This window comes from Taudactylus pleione, unplaced genomic scaffold (genome assembly GCF_031769625.1).
Source record: "Taudactylus pleione unplaced genomic scaffold, aTauple2 ptg000005l, whole genome shotgun sequence".
Lineage (NCBI taxonomy): Eukaryota > Metazoa > Chordata > Amphibia > Anura > Myobatrachidae > Taudactylus > Taudactylus pleione.
The window spans coordinates 29680800-29703398 of NW_028284408.1; the positions used below are offsets into that span (position 1 = coordinate 29680800).

A 22599-nucleotide genomic window follows, 5' to 3' on the forward strand; every position below is an offset into this window, starting at 1 on the left:
GTATTTTATGGACTATTCCCTAATAATATCTTTGCTGATTGATCAATACAAGTTTTATCCTTTTCCTATATTGCCCTTTTTTTATTTTATTTTTTTCAGTTGAAAAGATTTTTACATTATAATAACCGAAAAGCAGTAACCCAAACCTAGTGAAGTGTGAAAACCCTGTAGCAAAATACAGGGGGCAACCATAAATAATGTAAGGTCCTGTAATAGATCAGCAGTAGTGTTGTATAGAACGTTTTTAGTAGTCTGTGACCACTTGCACTGTGTGCTGCTATACTGTCCCTTTTCTATTTTTAGTCCTCAAGGTCATACTTGAGTGTCCTTGTATCACCTTGTAGCAACACTGGTTTTGCTTATGGGGGAGGGGCTAGGTATTTCCATGTGGCCTGCACTCCACCCATCAATGTCCTTGGCTCTGTGACAGGTCTGTCACACAGGGAACACGGAGGTTGTCATGGCATTAACACTTACTGTGCCGAGCTGCTAGTGTGTAGTGTGCAGCTCGTCTAGCAGGCTGTGATATCATTGACATAGGAAAGTGTCTTATACATATGCCAGCCAGCCCTCCCCCATGCCTGTGTGGTACGCACTGTTAAAGGGTATTCAAAGTATGTAATGTATGTACTGGACAGGAAGATTGACGTAGTCCATGTCGGACCCTATGACACTGTTCTAAAAAGGACGCATGGAAACTTTTCAGAACATCTACGTGAAATGTAATGGGAGACTGCAGAGAGCCAAGGCAGTGACTAACTTGGTAAACTTGCTTCACATTATCAGCTGGTTTATGGTTTTTATTCTTCCTAGTGAATGCAGTGGAAAACATTTTGGGTTCATAGTTTATAATTTGTAAAATAACAAAAGTTAGACAGATGTCTTGTCTTGTATGTATTACTCACATTTTGATTAGAAAACTTACTGTATGTCTTCCCATTGCAACAAGGTTGGTAAAAAGCCATCAGTCTTCCATTTTTACATGTTTATCCCCACTATTACCTTAAAGAATCTTGGCTTGTTCTACACACAAACGAAGAAGTCAATAAATCTTTTCTTTATAAACTGTTGTATTAATAATTACAGTGACCAGAGCCTAGTGCATTGTGTAAACTTGAATGCTGCTCTAGTTTAATGTAATTAATGTATTTTAGTAATGTGACTAGACCCACCTCTTAATACTACCTGACTGTCTCTTACCATTAGGTAGTAGCTCTCTATAGCAGCAAATGGTCCAAGCCTGTGTCTTTTATTATCGTTTATTTATATGACGCCACAAGTTTTCCGCAGCGCCTTACAAAGTACATAAACAGATCGATTTACAGTGACTTACATTACATTACAGGACATGGATAATATACATTGCTACATTCACGACCATAACACCCAGATGAGCAACAATGCAAAGCAATCAAGTGTTAGGTGCCCTGGTAGAGAGTAAGAAGTAGATGAAGGTATAGTAAGGAGATGCACAAGAGGGTAGAGGGCCCTGCTCATAGGAGCTTACATTCTAAGGGGGAGGGACAGACAAACAGGGATGACACAGATGGGGTAGGCAGGGAGGAAGGAGTATGTAGCAGCAAGTTAAGATGAGAGCTGGAAGGCTTTGATGAAATAGTGGGTCTTGAGAGCCCGTTTGAAGGATTGTAGAGAGGTGGAGAGTCTGATGGGAAGCGGGAGAGAGTTCCAAAGGTGGGGAGCAGCACGGGCAAAATCTTGGGAGTGGGAGGAAGTAATCAGCTGGCAGGAGAGGCGGTGTGCATTTGTTGAACGAAGAGGGCGGACAGGAGAGTGAAGGGAGATGAGATCAGAGATGTAAGTGGGAGAGGAATGGCTGAGGGCTTTGTAAGTGAGCGTGAGAACCTTAAATTGGGTTCTAAAGGGGAAGGGGAGCCAGTGGAGGGCTTGTAGGAGAGGGGAGACAGAAGCAGAGCGTTTTGAGAGGAAGATGAGCCGAGCAGCAGCATTAAGGATAGACTGGAGAGGAGAGAGATGGGATTTGGGGAGGCCAGATAGGAGAAGGTTACAGTAGTCCAATCTGGAGATGACCAATGAGTGTATGAGGGTTTTAGTGGCATCCTAGGTGAGAAAGTGTCTAATCTTGGAAATATTTTTAAGATGAAAGCGACAGGGCTGTGAGAGATTCTGGATATGTGGTTTGAAGGAGAGGGATGAGTCCAGGATAACTCAAAGACAGCGCACTTTGGGGCTAGAGGAGATAGTTGTGCCATCAATTGATAAAGTAATGGTGGGAAGTGTAGTTATGTAGGGTGGAGGGAAGATGATTAGCTCAGTCTTAGACATATTAAGTTTAAGAAATCGCTGGGACATCCAGGAAGAAATGGCAGAGAGACAGTTGGAGACACGAGTGAGGAGAGAGGGAGAGAGGTCAGGGGAGGAAACGTAGATTTGAGTATCATCAGCATAGAGATGATATTGGAGGTCAAAAGAGCTGATGAGTTCACCTAGTGAGGATGTATAGAGTGAGAAAAGGAGAGGTCCAAGAACAGAACCTTGGGGAACAACCACTGTAAGAGGCTGTGGGGGAGAAGAGGATTCATGAGAGGAGACAGAGAAGGATCGGTCAGAGAGGTAGGAGGATAGCCTTTGAAGAGCACATGGGTCATCCCATAGTAACTCGCGTTACAAAGTGACATAGCAAATACAGGTTGAGTCTCCCATATCCAAATATTCCGAAATACAGATTTTTTTTTTTTTTTAGCATGACTGAGATAATACCACCTTTTTGATGGTTCAATGTACACAAACTTTGTCTAAGGCACAAAATATTAAAAATACAGTATAAAATAACCTTCAGGATGTGTGTGTATAAGGTGTATATGAAACATAAATGAATTTAATTTCTGTACACAAACTTTGCTTGAGCCACAAAATTATTGAAAATATAGTATAAAATTACTTGCAGGCTGTGTGTATAAGGTGTATATAACACATAAATGCATTCTATGTATATATTGGGGTCCCATTCCCAAGATATTTCATTATGATATGCAAATATTCCAAAATACGGAATATTTTGTTATCCAAAATACCCCTGGTCCCAAGCATTTTGGATATGGGAGATACATGGCTATCAACCGCAAAAGGAATTTATGAGAAAGTAGACAGGTCATGCTTTAAAAAACTATCAAATGGCATTACTATGCTGCTGAGTGACCGTAAGGTACCATGGCATTACTATGCTGCTGAGTGACCACAAGGTACCATGGCATTACTATGCTGCTGAGTGACCGTAAGGTACCATGGCATTACTATGCTGCTGAGTGACCGTAAGGTACCATGGCATTACTATGCTGCTGAGTGACCGTAAGGTACCATGGCATTACTATGCTGCTGAGTGACCGTAAGGTACCTTGGCATTACTATGCTGCTGAGTGACCGTAAGGTACCATGGCATTACTATGCTGCTGAGTGACCGTAAGGTACCATGGCATTACTATGCTGCTGAGTGACCGTAAGGTACCATGGCATTACTATGCTGCTGAGTGACCGTAAGGTACCATGGCATTACTACGCTACTGAGTGAGAAGACATAAGTTTGAAACTAATTTTCATTTGTGCCACCCCTTTTGAACTGCCTGTTTTGCTCCACAGCTCACAAGTTAGAGCTCTTGTCTTTGTCATGTGATGGGCTCTCCGGTAGACATGTAATCAGAGAGATGCACATAACCTATGCTAAATAAAGTGAACGAACAAAAAAGCATCTATTGACTTGAACTATGATTTTCCTTTTACCAAAAGTTAATATATGAAGACTCTATGGATCTGATTGCTAAACTGCCATGCATTGCTGCCAAGATCTACCGCAACCTTTACCGTGAAGGGAGCAGCATTGGTGCCATTGACTCCAACCTAGACTGGTCCTACAATTTCTCCAATATGCTGGGCTACACAGATGCACAGTTCACGGAACTCATGAGACTTTATCTTACAATACACAGGTAGGTGGTGGTGCAAATTTAATGGTTTACTGATATCTATGCTTTGGTCACCCTGTGTATGCCTATTAGTTATTTATGTATTGTGTTTTAATTTGGCTGAATGTCGCATAGAGAAAACAATTGGAGAAGGGAAGGTTGCAATTTGGTTAAAATGTATGGAATTGGATTAGTACTGCATGTGTATGATATATATATATATATATATATATATATACATATATTATGCAGTGTGTGTATTTTAGAACTATATCTTATATTTCTACTTCAGGGTCCATAGGGTATCCACAGGGATACCTTGGGGTATAGGTGTGACGTCAGTCATCGGGCACCAAAGAGTTAAGCTTTCAGCCTCCCAGGATGCACTAGGTCCCCCTCCTATACCCCGCCCCCGAGCCAAGGCATCTCAGTTTCGTTTGGTGCCCGGCCGTAGTCGGAGGCACCTGCTAGAGGGGGGCTTAGAAGAGCTCCTGAAGCTTTTTCTTCATGCAGCTGTGGCTGCACATCTGGATGGACAGTCAGTCCTGACGTCCATGCTGTCTTCCCTACACCCCGCCGGTACCAGAACGCCGGTACTGATCCGGGAATGCTGGTGGACATCTGGGGTCACAGCTAGCTGTGACCCCCGATGTTCCGGACCATGGCCGGATTCAAGGGGGACAGAGGTAAGCAGCGGGGTCCCGCGGGGGGTCCCCGCTGATCACATGGTCCTAAGTCCCCAGGCAGGGGGCTCCCTGGGAACTGGCTGCAGCGTGGAGCCAGGCGACCAAACTGCGCTTCCACTACCCCCTGGGACAGCGGACCGCAGCAGAGCGGTAGCGCTGCGGCGTCCCAGGGGTTAAATGCATGCCAGGGGAGCGCGCCTTCCCTGTCTCACAGCCGGCACCTCCCCCGCTGCACACAGCCCTCTCTGCGCTGTGCTGACTGGCCCTGTGTCAGCGCTCCTCCCCCAGGCCAGCCTTCTCTCTGCTCCTCGGTGGCCATCTTTTCTGAAGCATGGTGAACGCTGCTGGAAGCCTGCATTGGAAGCATCGTGGTCTGGGTCCCCCCGCATACCTCTCCTCCGCTGTGGTCAGGTCTGTGTATGCAGCGCTGTGTCCTACCAGGCCCTGTGTCTGTGTAGTTGAGTGATCAGCGCTGTTAGTGCAGGAATTGTTATTTCTCTGCATTGTATGTGACTGTGCTAGCGCTGCTGCCTGTAACTTTTTTTCTAAACTGTCAGCTTTATACTGTCCCTGTTTTTTCTGCTAAGCCCTTGCGGTGCGGTGCTGCAGGGTGGTCTCTCGCCTCTTAAATATATAATTGGTGAGAGGGGTCACATACATGGTGCCATCATGTCTGAAAGTGATTTTCCCCTCCGGCTACAGTGTACTACGTGTAAAGTACTGTTAGCGGAAGGGGAGGGTAGCGCGGAGGGCCTCTGCCGGCAGTGTTTGTCTATGGCGCGGCCTCTTACGGGTACTGCATCGGTACAGGAACCGCCCTGGGCTTGTTTCGCTCAAGCGCTTACAGCCTTAGTGGGCCAGTTAGCTCCGCAGCCCGCGTTTACACCGATGGGTTTGTCCCAGCAGTCAGTGGTGTCGTCACCCATGCAGGGTTTCCCACGACAATTGGTGGTACCCCACAGTCTCCCTATTTCCCCGCTCCCGGTTTCTCAGGAGCCAGCGTGGGTTAACTCCCTGACGAGTTCTGTACAGCACTTGTCGGATGTGTTGCAAGGGGAGTCTGTGATGCTGCCGCATAAACGGCCGGTGGCGTCTCTGTCGGCTCCTTATGAGGATGACGAGGGGACGTCTGATGATGGGGAGATTCTGGATCCTTACGATCAGGAACCTCTCCATACTAAGGACGCTGACGCTAAGTCCAAGGTATATATTCCTGGACTTATTCGGGCAGTCCGCACAGCCTTGGTGATTGAGGACGAAGTTCCCCCAGCGGCTAAATCTAAGTATGCCTTTTTCAAAGATGTGAAGGGCGATGCCACAGTCTTTCCTCTTTCGGGTCAGTTGGTGGACCATTTAGAGGAGGCGTGGAAACAACCTGGCAAAAGTTACCAGCCGCAGAGACGCCTGGCGGTGGCTTATCCGTTCGCGGATAATTATTTAGCAAAGTGGGAATCCCCTCCACAGGTGGATTCTCACGTGACCCGTCTTGTCCGTAGTGCCACATTGCCGATGCCATCCATGTCCTCCCTTAAGGATGCTACGGACCGCAAGGTGGAGATCTGCCTGAAGTCCGCTTATTCCCTTGCGGGGGGGGGGCAGCACGGCCGGCTATGGCCATTTGCTGGGTTGCCAGAGCGATGGAGCGCTGGGCGGATTCATTAGAGGCTTCTTTTGATTCCGACTGTCCGGCCGAACAGGCAGAGTTGATTGGCAATCTCCGTGATTCGGCCACCTACATCAACGAGGCGGCCCTAGACATTAGTACTCTGGTGTCTAGGATTTCTTCAGCAGCGGTAGCTGCTCGTCGCACCTTGTGGCTGCGATCCTGGAAGGCGGACGCAGATTCCAAAAAGGGTCTGGAGGCGTTGCTGTTTAACGGAGAAGTTCTCTTCGGTCCGGATCTGGATAAGATTGTGGCCACGCTGGCGGCAGCCAAATCGGCTTGTCTCCCGTCGGCCGCTGCTCCTTCTGGTTCTGGACCATCGTCCTTTCGGTCATCTAGGGCCCAGGGCAGGCCCAGACCACAGTCGTTTCCTCGACAGGCTGGCCCTAAGAAATCGGTCAAGCCCCGGAAGCAGACATGGAGGACCAGACGTCCGGCCCCCAAGCCAGATGACAAGCCTGCGGCCTGACGGTCCGGGCCTCCCTTTGGGGGATCCCAGGGTGGGAGGCCGCCTGCTGCAGTTCGCCCAGTGTTGGTCGACCACTACGACAGACACTTGGGTTCTGGAGGTGGTCTCCCACTGGTACGCCCTCTCCTTCCGGCACAGACCCCCGGCTTGATTCTTCACCACGGGTCTACCATCAGACCGGAACAAGGCTACGGAGCTGCGGAAGGTATTGCACACTATGCTCCAGGCTGGAGGTATAGTGCCTGTTCCATTCTCCCAGAGGGGCCAGGGTTTCTATTCAAATCTTTTTTTGGTACAGAAACCCAATAGGTCGTATCGTCCGATTCTCAACCTCAAAGCTCTCAACAAGTCTTTGCGGGTACCGAAGTTTCGGATGGAGACCCTACGGTCCATCATTCTGGCGCTGGAACCTGGGGACTACATGGTGTCATTGGACATGCAGGACGCTTACCTGCATGTCCCTATTCTTTTGCGCCATCAACAGTTCCTCAGGTTTGCAATCCGCAGCGACCACTTCCAGTTTCGGGCGTTACCTTTTGGCCTGGCGACAGCACCTCGGGTTTTCACCAAGGTGATGGCGGTCATGGCGGCTTCTCTGCGGCTGCAGGGAGTCCGCTTGTTGCCGTACTTGGACGACCTGTTATTGGTGGCAGGATCTCCAGAGCTCCTGTTACGCCACTTGGACCTGACCATTGCACTGCTGCAACGGCACGGCTGGCTAATCAACTGGCAGAAGTCCACTCTAATCCTGTCTCGGAGGATTCTGCATCTTGGAGCCGTATTGGACTCGGGACAGCAAAGGATCTTCGTGACGGAGGACAAGATCTCTGCTTTACAGTCAAGGGTGCGCAGTTGTCTGCACAGCCGCCGAGTGTCCCTACACTCGGCGATGAGGTTACTGGGCTCCATGGTGTCGGTGTTCGACATGGTGGAATACGCCCAGTTTCACTCCAGACCTCTGCAGCACCTGATCCTGTCCAAGTGGAACGGGCTGCCTCAGTCTCTGAAGTCCCAGACGATTGTGCTCACCCCGGAAGTTCGCCTGTCCCTTGCTTGGTGGTTACAGACGACGCACCTCAACAAGGGACGTCCGTTCTGGGTTCCAAATTGGGTCCTGTTGACAACGGACGCCAGTCTTCGGGGCTGGGGAGCGGTTTTGGGTCCACACTTGTTCCAGGGCAGGTGGACGCCGACAGAAGCGGAGCTTCCCATAAATATCTTGGAAATCCGTGCGGTCTTCAATGCTCTCCAGCAGGCACATCTGTTTCTCCAGGGTCACCCGGTACAGGTCCAGTCGGACAACGCTACCACCGTGGCCTACATAAACAGGCAAGGAGGAACCCGCAGTTGGGCGGCTCTCGTAGAGGTCTCTCGGATCCTGGTTTGGGCAGAGCGCAATCTTCCGGCCATATCAGCGGTCTTCATCTCGGGAGTGCTAAATTGGGAGGCGGACTTTCTAAGTCGCCAGGACGTTCATCCGGGGGAATGGTCCCTGCACCCGGACGTTTTTCAACTGCTGGTGGACAGGTGGGGTCTTCCAGAGATCGACCTCATGGCGTCCCGGCACAACAACAAGTTGCCGGTGTACGGGTCTCGCACAAGAGACGAAGGGGCGTCTCTGGTGGATGCTCTGTCCGTCCGGTGGACGTTCCGGTTCGCATACCTGTTCCCTCCGGTCTCCCTTCTTCCACGGGTTATCCGGAAATTCAAACAGGAAGGAGGGATGCTCCTGTTGATGGCTCCCGCGTGGCCCAGACGGCACTGGTTCTCAGACTTTCAGGGTCTGACCGTGGTCAGTCCTCTGCGGTTGCCGCTACGACCGGACCTTCTGTCTCAGGGTCCTTGTCTTCACTCGGACCTGACTCGGCTGTCTTTGACGGCGTGGCTGTTGAGACGGCCATGCTGAGGTCCCGGGGGTTTTTCAGCTCTGTGGTGCGTACCATGTTGCGAGCTCGGAAACAGTCTTCCGCGAGGATATACCATCGCGTGTGGCATACGTTCTTCCAGTGGTGTCGACCGAGAGGTTATGCACCGCGGGAGTTTCGTCTGTCTCGGATTCTCGCCTTCCTACAAGCGGGACTAGATCATGGGCTTCGCCTTGCTTCTTTGAAGGTACAGGTTTCAGCCCTGTCTGTCTGGTTTCACCGTAGGATTGCTACAATCCTGGATGTGCGCACCTTTATGCAAGGTGTTGTCCGCGTTCAGCCGCCCTTTGTTCCACCTGTGGCGCCTTGGGATTTGGCTGTGGTCCTGAGGGCTCTCCAAGGACCGCCGTTTGAACCACTGGGCTCAGTGGATCTTAAATGGCTAACAGCTAAGACTGTTTGTTTTCCTTCTGGCTATTGCTTCGGCCAGACGTGTTTCTGAGTTAGGGGCTCTTTCTTGTAGACCCCCTTTCTTGGTTTTTCATGGAAACAGGGCAGTGCTCCGCACTCGGCCCGAGTTTCTTCCCAAAGTTGTTTCCCAGTTTCATGTTAACGAGGAAATAGTTGTTCCGGCCTTTAACTCACCGGGTCTTTCCGTGGGTGAGGCCTCTTTGGATGTTGTGCGGGCCTTAAGGACTTATGTTGACCGCACTTCTTCGTTTAGGAAGTCGGACGCTTTGTTTGTCCTCTATGGCTTCCGTAAAAAGGGTTGGCCTGCTTCAAAGCAAACTTTGGCAGCCTGGATCCGTATGGCTATTTCTGAAGCTTATCTTCATGAAGGCCTGCCGGTCCCTCCTTCTGTGAAGGCTCATTCCACTAGGTCTGTGGGTCCTTCGTGGGCAGCTCGACGTGGTGCCTCTGCAGTCCAGATCTGCAAGGCTGCTACGTGGTCCTCTGTCCATACCTTCGTGAGGTATTACAGGTTTGACACCTTCGCCTCTCAGGTTTCTTCCTTCGGGCGGCGGGTTCTCCTTTCTGCACAGGAGCGTCCCCACCCTTAAAGGATACTGCTTTGGGACATCCCCAAGGTATCCTGTGGATACCCTATGGACCCTGAAGTAGAAAATATCAGATAGGGTAAGAACTTACCCTTGTTATCTCTATTTCTACGAAGTCCATAGGGTTCCACAGGACTCCTGCCCTGTCGCACCTGTGCTGCAGATGGGCTTTGCTCTTGTCACCGGTTTTCCGTCTCCCTCTGGTGAGAATGTGATTCTTGTATGTGTCCAGATCTTTGTTCTCTCTTCCTTCTCCTCCTCCGGCCTATGGCTTGGTAACTAACTGAGATGCCTTGGCTCGGGGGCGGGGTATAGGAGGGCGATCTAGTGCATCCTGGGAGGCTGAAAGCTTAACTCTTTGGTGCCCGATGACTGACGTCACACCTATACCCCAAGGTATCCTGTGGAACCCTATGGACTTCGTAGAAATAGAGATAACAAGGGTAAGTTCTTACCATATCTCATATTAGTTTAGGTATATTTGTAAATTTGTTCTTATTGCATTTTGAAAATCTAGTTTGAAGTATTTATCTGTTTAACCACTAATTATTGATAGATTAAAAGTAGATTCAGTTTTGGGTTTACTCTAAAGAATACATTTTTGTTAAGTATATTCTACTGATCTAAACACTGTATCTTGTATATAATTGTGTGGCTGTGTAAGCAGAGTTCTGTTATTTAGTGTTCATTAGGAATAGTCAGTTATATAAGTAATGTATTTATATGTAAGTAATAGTGCACTATAAATTCTATATATACTTACTGGCTTATTAGAGGCTGTTACTTGTGGCCTGTATATAACTACCGCATTTTCGCTTTACGTATACTGGATATTTAGGTAATGTGCTTCATATGTGTATGTGCTCTCTCCTGGCCCTTCCATCATTGCCTGAACTTTCATCTCTTAAAATTCCAGTGACCACGAAGGCGGTAATGTCAGTGCACACACCAGCCATTTGGTCGGGAGTGCTCTATCTGATCCTTACCTCTCCTTTGCTGCTGCTATGAATGGATTAGCAGGTCCTCTTCATGGACTGGCCAACCAAGTATGTCTCCAACGCCAACGTTTACACCAATCTGCATTGCTTCAGTAGCTTTGTCAGTCTAGTCATGCTTTGTCTGTGTATTTATAGGAAGTGCTAGTATGGCTGACAAGCCTACAGAAGGATCTAGGTGGGGAAGTATCAGATGAGCAGCTAAAAGACTACATCTGGAACACTCTGAATTCTGGCAGGGTATGTACAACCTATCACTTTTTTACTGTGTTGCCATATTTGTATCTAATTGTCCACTTTTTAAAACCCTTCATACTAGGTGGTACCTGGGTATGGTCACGCTGTGCTGAGAAAGACTGATCCTCGCTACATGTGCCAGAGGGAGTTTGCCCTGAAACATCTTCCTAATGATCCTCTGTTCAAGTTGGTAGCTCAACTTTACAAGATTGTACCCAACGTGTTACTGGAGCAGGGCAAAGCGAAGAACCCCTGGCCCAATGTGGATGCTCATAGTGGGGTCCTCCTACAGGTAGGGGAAACATCCCAGAATACTGTTACTCCTATGATAATAGGCTTGGTCTGTCAAAGACTGAAATGATGATCTTTATCTCACAACATGGTATAGGTAGGGTATTGCTGTACTGTAAGAATTGGAACTTATTCAGTTTCATATATTTTGCAAGAATTGTCACTATACAAAAGCCTAGGAAATATTTTCCAGTTTAGAAACTTTACCATCCAAATATTGTAGAATGATTTACATTTCCACGTAACTAGTGGGGAGAACTCTGTTTAGGAAGAAACTTTTCGCACGTAACTAGTGGGGAGAACGCGGTTTAGGAAGAAACTGTTCATGCATCACAAAGCAAGTAGACCTCATATTTCAGTAACTTTCTCTGCAAGTTATAATACATACTGATGACATAGAATGTACCTGTGACGTTGTCTCCCGAATGCACCTTCAGAGATTGACAAAACAGTCATCACAGCTTGTTGCTTATTTTCATGCCATTTGTAAAAATACCTTATTAGTTTTATTTGAACATATTGTTAAGTACTGTTTTAAAAAGGAAAAATAAATAGTTACTGCAGGAAAATGTATTGTGGGCAGATGCTAAATCACCCATGTCATATGTGTACCGTTCTACAAACTTCCAAAGTCAGCCCGTACATTTCATTATCAGAAGTTCATATGGTTGTCTTGTCTACACGTACCCCTCTTATTGCTGTGAGCACTGAGAATAAAGTGGCATATTTGGCTAGCATAGTTTGTGATTTACTAAAGCTTTTTCAAATGCAGGAAAGGTCACAAAGAGAGCAAAGCACCATTCACCCCACTGTGCGTTTACCTTAGAATGCCATCTGTAAGAAAGACCTCTTGCCTTCTAATTAAACCTATTGTATCCTCCCATGTAAGACACTAATTTGAAGTGCTAATTTTCTTTAATATTTTAGTGCTGTAATAATGCCTCTAATCCATTGATCACCATGATCTAGTACATTCAAGTAAAGACTATTACTCCCTAGAAGACTGGTTTTCTGTATATGTCTGCCACTTACTGGAAGTCAGACACTGCTGATTTGTAAATTGACACTTCAGTTAATCTTTCCGTTTTTGTTCTGCAGTATTATGGCATGCACGAGATGAATTACTACACAGTCCTCTTTGGCGTGTCACGAGCGCTGGGTGTTCTAGCCCAGCTCATCTGGAGCCGAGCACTTGGGTTCCCTCTGGAGAGGCCTAAATCCATGAGCACAGAAGGCCTTATGCAATTGGTCGGATCAAAGTCGGGTTAATATAAGAATGGAAGAACAAGGGCTGCACCAATCTGGGTGACAGGCCAATTAAAAGACAGTACACCTTTCGTTTCCACAGACTGCTTTGCACCCTATCATCTTCTGACCGCTGACAGGAAAACACTTCTGGTTATTTATACTGAAACCCGTCATCTTTACAACATACTTTGTTGATTTCCCTTTCCTGCTGGAGAGTTCTAGATACAGTTCTCCATCAAGAAAGGGTTCATACGCTGCCAATAGGGATCAGACTTGTCAATCAGCAACTATTAAGTAGTTAACTGTACCCTCCGTTTTAGTTATTTATACACCATGTATGGAGTTGTATAGCCTGCCCAACGTGTGTCACAAAATGCCGATTTTCTGTGGTCCTATTACACTGTGAAAAAGCAGCAGCCAATGCAATAGTCCTATGAAATGGTCTGTCTCTGGTACACCTGGTTAATATAGTGGGAGGAGTTAATGCTTATTTGTAATGGCCAATTCTGGCTCCCTGCTGTTTGCTTGTTTAGGACCCTTTTTATTGCTTTTATAATGCAGAGAAATGTTCCCATCTGATTAGAGGACAAGTCCTGCAGTGACCCCAGCTGTGTGCGTACCCAGCTTTTACTCCCGGTTGACACTCTCTTAATTGAAGGTTTTTTATTTGCTGTTTTTTTGTTGTTTTTTTTATGTATATATTCATCCCAACTTGTTCAGGTCATGAATGTGTGAACAAAAATGATCATCATCTTTTTTTTTTTGGTGTGATAAAAGGTAAAATAACTCTGGCGGACATGGTACAGGTGTCAGGCTAGTCATTTATTCTGGTCTATTAAAAGCATTTATTTCCTTTCCTTCCTTGACATATTCCCAACAACATGTGGTCAGCAATACCCAGAGATAACTAGCTATTGCGTACGCTGCTGAAACACTTACACTAGTTACCCACATCAGAAGGCTGGGTTTACAACTGCTGTCTGCTTTATGCAGGCTAATGTAATTGATCCTTCACTGTTGCTATTTTTTTACATGAAAGATAATGGTGTAAAAGATGTCCATTTTACGGGTTCATTTCTATATTAAGGAAGCAAGCTGGCATTTATTCTAGCTGTACCCATCTCCTTCAGATACTTACTGATAACCTGGTTAGGGCTGTCCTAAACCTTGCATAACTAGTCTGTTAAAGCCATCTTCCTCGGCAGCACTGATACTCGCCCATAAGCAAACAGAATGAAAGGGAATCAATAAGACTTGGCTATATAATACACTCCTTCACCAACCTCTGTGTGTGATACTTCCTGCCCCCCTCGTCTGTGCAGGCGGAACCTGCAAGCAAAGGCTGTGCAAAATAGGATGGATGTTCAGGTTCACAATAGACCTAAGGTTGTTCTGTATAAATGCAAAATAAATGTTTTTATCAACTACAACATTGTCATCTTAATAATGTTCAGTAAATACATATCCTTGTGTGCTCTTTTATATATTGACCGCATAGGACCCTGCTTTAGGATTTCTGTAGTAATTAATCTTATTGTCTGGCAGGTGCCATAGAGCTATATGTTATTGGAAACTGTAAGAAAATGTTCCATCAGTGGAATTGGTATGTAATGCCGGCGGCTGTTTAGCCGCCGGATCAAATACCGACAACTGCAGTCCGGTGGGTCGAAATCCTGACAGCTGAAGGTTAGTACCCTAATCCTCCCCTCACCCTGAACTTAACACTCCCGGGGGGGTGCCTAACCCCAATATATGTCTTTAGGCATGTTCAAAATTGTGGAAAATCATTAGCCATGAGATAGATAAACTGCTTTTATTGAAATTCCCATGCCTGATTGAATAGCAAAAACCTTATGGTGCGAGAATTGTAAACATTTTGCGGCCAATTGATTATGCCCTGCAGGCTGAATCGGGTAATTGGGACCAATGTGTTTGAGGAAGCAGACAATGCCCTGTACACTGGCGTTTAGCATTTATGTGGCACACCTGCTGCCATAGTACTTGGGCATCATGCAGAATACTCTTATTATAACCATGAGAACAGGAGTGGAACAACTTTAGCTTGAAAGCTTTGGATGCGTAATATCCTCTCTAGTAGGAAAAACTGGCTTACTTCAATTCCAGTGAAACACCAATTGTATTTGATTTAGCAAATAACGTCTCCATTATGAAGTGGCATACACCATTTTATTGGAGTGTAAATGTATGTCTCCCTGCAGCGAATGAGGTCAAGGGATAGAAAGATGCATCCAGAGAAGTTTCTTGTAGAAATATTAGTGTAAAGGTTACACAACATGGCAAGCTTCCAGCTTTAGAAGATACAGCAATTATATACAAAATTAAAGTGGTTTGATTACATCTTTATCCACTAGTCCCCCAAGCTGACATTCTTGTGGTGGTCTTTAAAAAAAAAAAAAAAAAATGTATTAAAGAAAATTACATTTAATATTCTTAAACAATGTTTCATGACTAAATGACACAAAGCCACTGATTGTTTAGGTGGTATTACAGGTGTTTATTACAATATGGCCCAAAGCAATCCTCCACTTCACTTCATAGTGCAAGGTGACACTGTTGTGTTATGTCAGAAGGCAAGAGAGCTCTATTTTGCAGAGGTGAGGTTCCATCTACTAGAAAATATATTTTATTGGACAAGTTAAACTTAAAACCAGGGAAATTACAAAAGTCATTGACAACTTGCAACAACCCATTAAGGAAGTTTTCTGCATCTGCAAGCAAGTACAATAGTGTCAGTATTGCAGCCTGCTGGGAGCCCATGTATGATTTGGATCTGGTCTGCTTAAACATGCAAGTGGTTAATTTGCTAGAGAAATAATGTTCACCTGAATGATAGGGCATGGCACTTAATCATTAAAACATACTCAGACTTTGGGAGCTGAGTATACTAGTCTCACCAAGTGTAGAAACTTGAAATATCCCATGTAGTCATAAACATTGGCAGCATTAAAGGACCCCACTTTCTCCTCAGCATTATGAAACCCCCTGAGGAGGTTACTAGTACAGTGATGGCTTTCAGCGAAGGTTGTAGTTTAGTAATACAATCATATTTCAGTTGGAGATGCAACCTCTAGTAATATGAAACCCACAGCAGTCCTGGATTGCACTCCTCCAAGGTTAGTGCCGATTTCCAAAGAGCGATGTGCAGATCATTAGGCCTGGGGGGAGGGGATTTCTATCGTTTTAAGCATTTGAGGCTATAATGGTAGCATATACTGCAGTATGTGGTGCTAAATGATGGCATATAACAGTTTGGTTTATTGGTGTATTTTTCTGATTTAGAACACACTTCTTTAGGCTTATTAACAAATCTTAGCCTAATAAATATCAATCTCCAGATTTTTTTTACGTGCCTAACAAACATGGACCAATATTCTGCCATTTTAGATGTTCTCTGGTCCTTAAAGAGTCTAGGCTGACTAAAGGTGCGTATCCACTAGGACAGGGGTCAGGGAACTTTTTTTTTTTTACCTTTTACCCCAAAATATATTTCGATACGCCAACGTTACCCACTTGATTTGAAAGGAAGGAAATCATATAGTAGTGCCCCTGTAGTGCCACTTGTACAAAAAAAAACAACCCACACTTGCCTTAATACCCGCTCCTGCATCTGCCGCCTTCCTGTCCGCCCGGCTGCTCCTCGGAACTATGGGAGAGACGTCATGACGTCTCTCCCATAGTGCACATGGAGAGAGCCGGAAGCTGGAGTTCAGAAGAGAACTCCGGCTAACGCTGCGCTGCAGGGAAGGAGCTGGGCGCCCGCTGGTAATAACATCTCAGCAGGCGTCCGGCTTAGAGCCTCCCTGCGGCACAGCCGGGAATGCATATGAATCATTCTATATTATAGAATGATTCATATGCATGCCCGGCTGTCCATCCATTACCCCCAGGAATTTTATTTTTACTCCATGTGGGGTAACTTACCCCTGTTCCCTGACCACTGCACTAGGAGATTAAAATGAGCGATTAGGAAATCATTATCGCTCATTATTCGTTCACAAATCATTCATTAAAGTGTCAAACGACCAGCGATGCGTGCTCCCACTGGTAGTTTTCACCATCAATCATTGCCTGAACATGCTGGTCAATCTGCCGATAATGACAGATTGTGCATGTTCGGGGATGAGGGAGGGAGCCTACACTGACCGACATATCGTTCAGTGTAGGCACTACAGGGGATGAGGAACGACTGTACGATTACAATGTTGTAATCGTACTGTCGTTCCTCTATCGGCAAGTGGATAAACACCTTAAGGGGTAGTGATTGCTGGGGATGACTGTGCCTTTAAGTTGGCACACTGAATATTGCAAGCCTTGGTGATGCAAGAGATAATCCATCTAATGATAGCAGTCTTAGCAGGCACCTGGGTTTTCCTGATACTTTGTACAAGCTGCACAATTACATTTTCTATATGGGTCTGATGGGTAAGTTTTAATTCCAGCAGGTCTTGGCGAGGCATAATGTCTGTGAGGCAAGAATACCTTGGCAAGAGGAAACATTTGTTTTCAGATCATTACATTTCAAATTTGGATCAAAACACGAGGGTTAAATCTGAGGTCATTGTAATAGTGAGAAGCCACAGTGAAAGGGACTGATGAGAAGACTAAGGGGGACTTGGGCAGTAAGTAACAGATCTACATTGTTTTTTTTTTTTGTTTTTTTTTTCAATGTTTGACATAACTTGAAGAGACTTTTCATCGGACACATAGCTGAAAACTGAATACTGTTCCCTTTATGCAAGCTGGCTCCATGGCAGGAGGCACCCAAATGTCGTCTGAAGAAATATAGGTAAAGGGTGATCCAGGCCAAGTAGTCAGAAATGGAGTTGGAGCAATGGCTTCAGGGTTAGAACAGTAAAAATCAAAGTATTCTTCACTGAGCTTCCATACAATGAAAGTATTTACAAAGATGCATGTACAGTGGGACACTGTAAGCAGATCTCACCGTAAACGTAGGCTATATGGCTTCTATATTGCCAGCTGCCTTAGCATGGAAAATAGATTCCTTTGCTGAACAGGCAGGACTACAGTGGCGATTTCCTTCTAGATCTTATTCTGTGGTCTGGCATTCAGTCATGTGCAGAACAGTTGCATCTGAAGTTTTTGCACTGCAATTGCCTATAAGGGCGCCTGGGGTGTAGAGATGTGTATCTGCAGCCTGTTACCAATCTCATACAGGTTAGGTTGAACTCCACTTGCTGACAAATGGGTGTATATGGGTGGCAACAGTGTGTTCGCACTTAGCATAAGTGTGCCGTTGGAATTGCGAGCTCTTCAGAAGCGATCTTAGCAGGGATACACCATTTTCAGATGGATCCATTGCACAAGGGACAGAACTGGTGCAAATGGGTGCTGATGATGGCTACTTTCACAAGCAGCTATACAGGGTGGTATGGCTGCATAATTATGACACTGAATACAGGTGGAAATCCCCCATCTACGCTCAAGCACATAGGGCTTGATTCAGAGCTGTACGCTATGCTGATGTTCACGCAGTTGAATAACACTCGCTGAGGGAAGCCTCACTGCTTGCGTGAGCTGTAGCTTTATACAACATTCGCAATGTCTACATGATCGTATCCAATTCATGGCTGTTCCTGGATGGAGTCGGGAAGTGGCCAAAAAATGTTCGCAAAAGGAGGCAGGTCCATGCGTATGTCTGTGCTCGCAGCTACATTCCCAATTGCAGAATCACTGTCTCAAAGGCCTTTTTAGAGAGAAAGTTGACCCTTAACCTGCACTCCAGGAGTTGATGTGCGGCTGATGATATGTAGACGGTGGTTTGTTCTCAACCCCCGAAGGACCTGCACACATGAGGAAGTGGGTGCAGCAGCATTTGCTCAGTATGTCGCACACTGTCAGGCTGGGAATCTGTTAGCAGGCATTACATATAAATGTGAGCGCGATCACATCTGCAAATGTAATATTGTACAACTTTGAATTGGGCCCAACATATGGCCAAATTGTACATGTATTATAATACTAGCTGGAGTACCCGGCGTTTACACATCATCCTCAACCTCTCCTTAGGCAGGCCTCATGAAAAGTGTGACAAACTTCCCCAAAGCAAACTTCGGGGATAGAAGCATTCAAAATTTGTCGGATGTACAGTGTAAACACGGCCAAGAGCTTCTGTTGCTCTAATACCAGGATGACTGTGTACTTCCTGGTTGCTGGATCGCACTATGAAATGCACAGCAACTACTTCCAGTTCCTTGTGCAGCTGTTTCCGGCATTCAGGGTCTCCACGATGTCTAAGATTCGGCCAATCGGTTTTACCCTTCAGGGGCTGACAAAGGAATGAACCGGAAGTAGCCTCTGTGCGTTCCAGCAACCAAGGAGGTAGACAAAAAAGTTTGGTCGCCACGGTTGACACCATAAAGTTGTATAAGCTCATGCATGAGCAAGTATAAATAAAAATTTGTGCTGCAGAGCTGCATTTTTGCATCCCAGTATTGTTGCCATCTTTATGGGCCTGATTCTAAATCAGGTGGATCTCTCCTCATGGATGCAGATAGCAATTTTTACCATATTCAGACTCATAATAAGCCTGGTTTAATATCAATAGTGGTTATAAATTCATACAGCATTTAAAAGGGACTAATCTCCATGCAAGAGCCATAGTAAATGATGTTCAGAGACTTAGATTATATGCTACAGAATAAAATTCCATAATTTCTTAGTATGTAGCAAAATGCATGTTATAAAATCAAATTATGAAATGAAACAAAAATAACATTTTAATATTTTTATTATTGACCTTGCAGATGGCCCAAAGAAGAATGGTGTCCAAATCTGCATCTAACAATAAACCAAACAGGACAATGCTTTTATTATTCTTTATGTGTTTTAGATGTAGAACCATGAGAGATCTTGGCTTGTAAACTGTGGCTTGTAGATAGTAGAGATAGAAAAGAAAAAATAGTAGATAAGCTATCTCCTTTTCTAATTCCGTACCTCACCTGTAGAGGGCAAATGGTACGCAAAAATTGTGTTTTTTAATTCATTAAAAATGCACAGTAATTAATTTTGATTTAAAAAAAATTTTCGTTGCCTCCGCCGTGTTTTAATACACTCATATAAATTTCACGATCTTGGCTTGTAAACTGGATTTGTATAGAAAGACAGAAGGACAAATTTTCGCTTTTAGATTGTAGATTCTGAATAAGCGTTTATAGTTGAATAAATACATGTACAAGTCTCTGAAAGAAAAGGATGGTGGCTATACATACCGAAAATTTTTGCATGAAAGAATCGGAGGTCTCTAATGTCTGCGGACAGAAATATCTAAGAACTTACAAAACGCTAGTGACATTGTAATGAGGAATAGCAACCATAGACCAATACAAATATTTAGTTGTAAGTATAGATTGAGTGTATTTATTGCTCCCTCCTGGGCACTTAGCAGGGAATAGAGTTAAATGTGCAAACTCAGAGGTTAATTGCCTAATATTAATCCCAGTACTTGTATATGGAAACATGATGTATAATTTATACATCAAAACAGTAATTAATTGGCAAGACTTATTATATAATGTAGTTCTAATCCTATTGTATTTTGTGCAAAAGCGTGAACTATGATAGTTTATCAGAACTGCACAATAATAATATTTGGTATTTAACAGCCAATAAACGGTGATCATTGAACAAATTAAATTTAATTTCACCAAAAGCCAATACATGATATGGTATTCTGATGCTAGAGGCTCATGTTCCAGATATTTGCAATAACTTTCTATTTTTACAATTAATAAACTTGTTTCTCAAATTCAAGAAAATGTTCCCTAATGGTTGGTGCATCTTAAGCTATTGTGTATATTATTATTAAAAAAAAAAAAAAAAATTAGTCTGTGTGGTTCAAACTTCTGCTTTCCTTAGTGAATGTTCCTGATGTAGGACAACTTTGCTTATAGGTCTTATGACCTAGTTTGTTAATTCTTTCTAAAAATTAAACTTTATTACTACTATTGGACCTTGCAATTCTGGCTCAACGCCATTAAAGTCAAAACAAGAACTCCAATTGCTTATGTAAACACACGAGGTACCTTCCGAAATGGTCTCCCCCACGTTTAAATAAGCAATTGCAGACTTCTTGTCCATCTTTAGGTGATAGGCAGTCAATAGAAGAGCAATATGTGAAACGGCCAGCTTTGCTTTAACTAGACACAAAATGTTGCCCAAGCAGGTTCCTCCATATCTTCAGAAGTGGAAAATGTGAACAGCGCTCAACAAGATATTTATTGTTTTAGGGAGCAGCTTAGTACTGGGGATGTCCTGTCTCCAAAAGAGTTATATAGATAAAAATAGATATTGTACCATGCGCTCACCTTGTCATGATATAGGGGATGTAACAGATGTAAAAATTGTGGAGATGACGACAGATCTAATGGATGTTATAAAACAATATTTTATTTATTTAATTTATAGAGACACAATGTACCAATGTGTCTAGTGATATAATAGTTTTTATAATAGCTATTTATATCTCCTTTCTGGTAATAGGAGTATAATAAATAATCTGATAAAATATATCTGATGACTAAGTCCGATATGGGAGGATCCAAGTTTGTCTGGGTGGTAGGTGTGCCCTTTGAGGGGGTTACCTTTCCGTAAATATATACATACCTACCACCAGACAAACTTGGATCCTATTACCAGAAAGGAGATATAATAGTTTTTATAATAGCTATTTATATCACTAGGCACATTGTGTCTCTATAAATTAAATAAATTAAAATAAATAAAATATTGTTTTATAACATGCATTAGATCTGTCGTCATCTCCACCATTTTTACATCTGTTACATCCCCTATATCATGACAAAGTTCCTCCATATGCTGGAGAACTGTGGAGAATGGGAGGACACCAATAACAGAGAGAATCATTGTGGCTGTATTAATGGTTTCAGGTTCTAGGGCAAATATGCTGCTACCAAATGTATTATTGCAGCTGCCACGCAGTTCTCTGGTAGGCTCCCGCGTAGGTGAACTTTCAGGAAACTACTACATGGCATCGGATGAGCTGGAAGTAACACGACTGCAGCTGAATAGTCTTAGCAGAGATTATGGGGCATATTTATTAATATTTGCAGGATATCCCCAAAAATGGCTGTTTTTGGATGGTACCTGCTAATATTAAGGATTCCCCAGATGTACCCTGGAGGGATCACAACAGATAGCTCCAATATATGCCACAGTCCCTCCATTTCTGACCTCAAATACAATCCTCATGGGGGCTGCTATGCAGCTTAGCACAGATACCTAACGTTATCTGCAGATGGCCGCATGTGTACATTGGCTGCGGGGGACCTGAACCAGGAAACTGTCATTCTGGTTACAGCTATTCACCAGGATGCTTACCGGAGCCCGTGTCCTGGCAAGAGACATGGTAAATGTGTGAAAATATTAATTTTCACAATGCAAATTTAGGCGCGAAGAAAATCAGATCACATAGGCGCCTATTTATCAATATTTGTGCGGGGTACCCACAGATATTAAGGATCACCAGGAATAACCTTGGATGGACCTCGCTATGCAGTCCGATTTACTAAGCTCTGAAATTTCGGAAAGCATTTTTAAGGATAACCCCTATCCCCTTATCCAGTCTAACCCCCCTCTCCTGCAGCCCAACCTTCATACTTACCGTTACAAGATGTCAGCATTCTGACCCGTCGGGATCCCGCTGCAAGCGTTCTGACCGCAGAGATCCCGACTACATCCACATCACATAGGTAGCTGTCATTAGATAAAGCATTTTTTGATTTCATGATGTTTGACATTTGTGGCTTTATGGCAACTTTGTTAAACTCTGCAATGTCCTTATCACACACGGGTGCTGCAGATTATATTTACAATGGTATTTTATATATTTGCTAAAAGTGCGTGTTGGGGAATTTAGGTCATAAGATCTAATGGGGGCATTCTAGATGTTGGGAGGGTGTTGCGGAGTGGAGAGGAGATGGGGAACCAGACACACTTTATTTAGGTCATAAGATCTAATGGGGGCATTCTAGATGTTGGGAGGATGTTGAGGAGTGGAGAGGAGATGGGGAACTAGACACACTGCAGGCAGGGCCAGATTAATAATGGGGCTGATGGGACTCCAGGGCTCCACATTAAAATAGGCCCATC

General features: G+C 44.5%; 1 protein-coding gene across 1 annotated transcript in view; it reads left to right on the forward strand.

The window, feature by feature from the left end:
* The window catches only part of CS (citrate synthase), a 46161-nt gene extending 32281 nt beyond the window's left edge, over window positions 1-13880 (forward strand). Inside the window, exons 7-11 of the mRNA XM_088449025.1 lie at window positions 3763-3962; window positions 10596-10725; window positions 10813-10914; window positions 10994-11203; window positions 12301-13880. Of these exons, the coding sequence (XP_088305151.1) occupies window positions 3763-3962; window positions 10596-10725; window positions 10813-10914; window positions 10994-11203; window positions 12301-12471 (813 nt within the window). The 3' untranslated portion in view covers window positions 12472-13880. The remainder of the gene's footprint in view (window positions 1-3762; window positions 3963-10595; window positions 10726-10812; window positions 10915-10993; window positions 11204-12300) is intronic.
* The last annotated feature ends 8719 nt before the right edge of the window (window positions 13881-22599 follow it).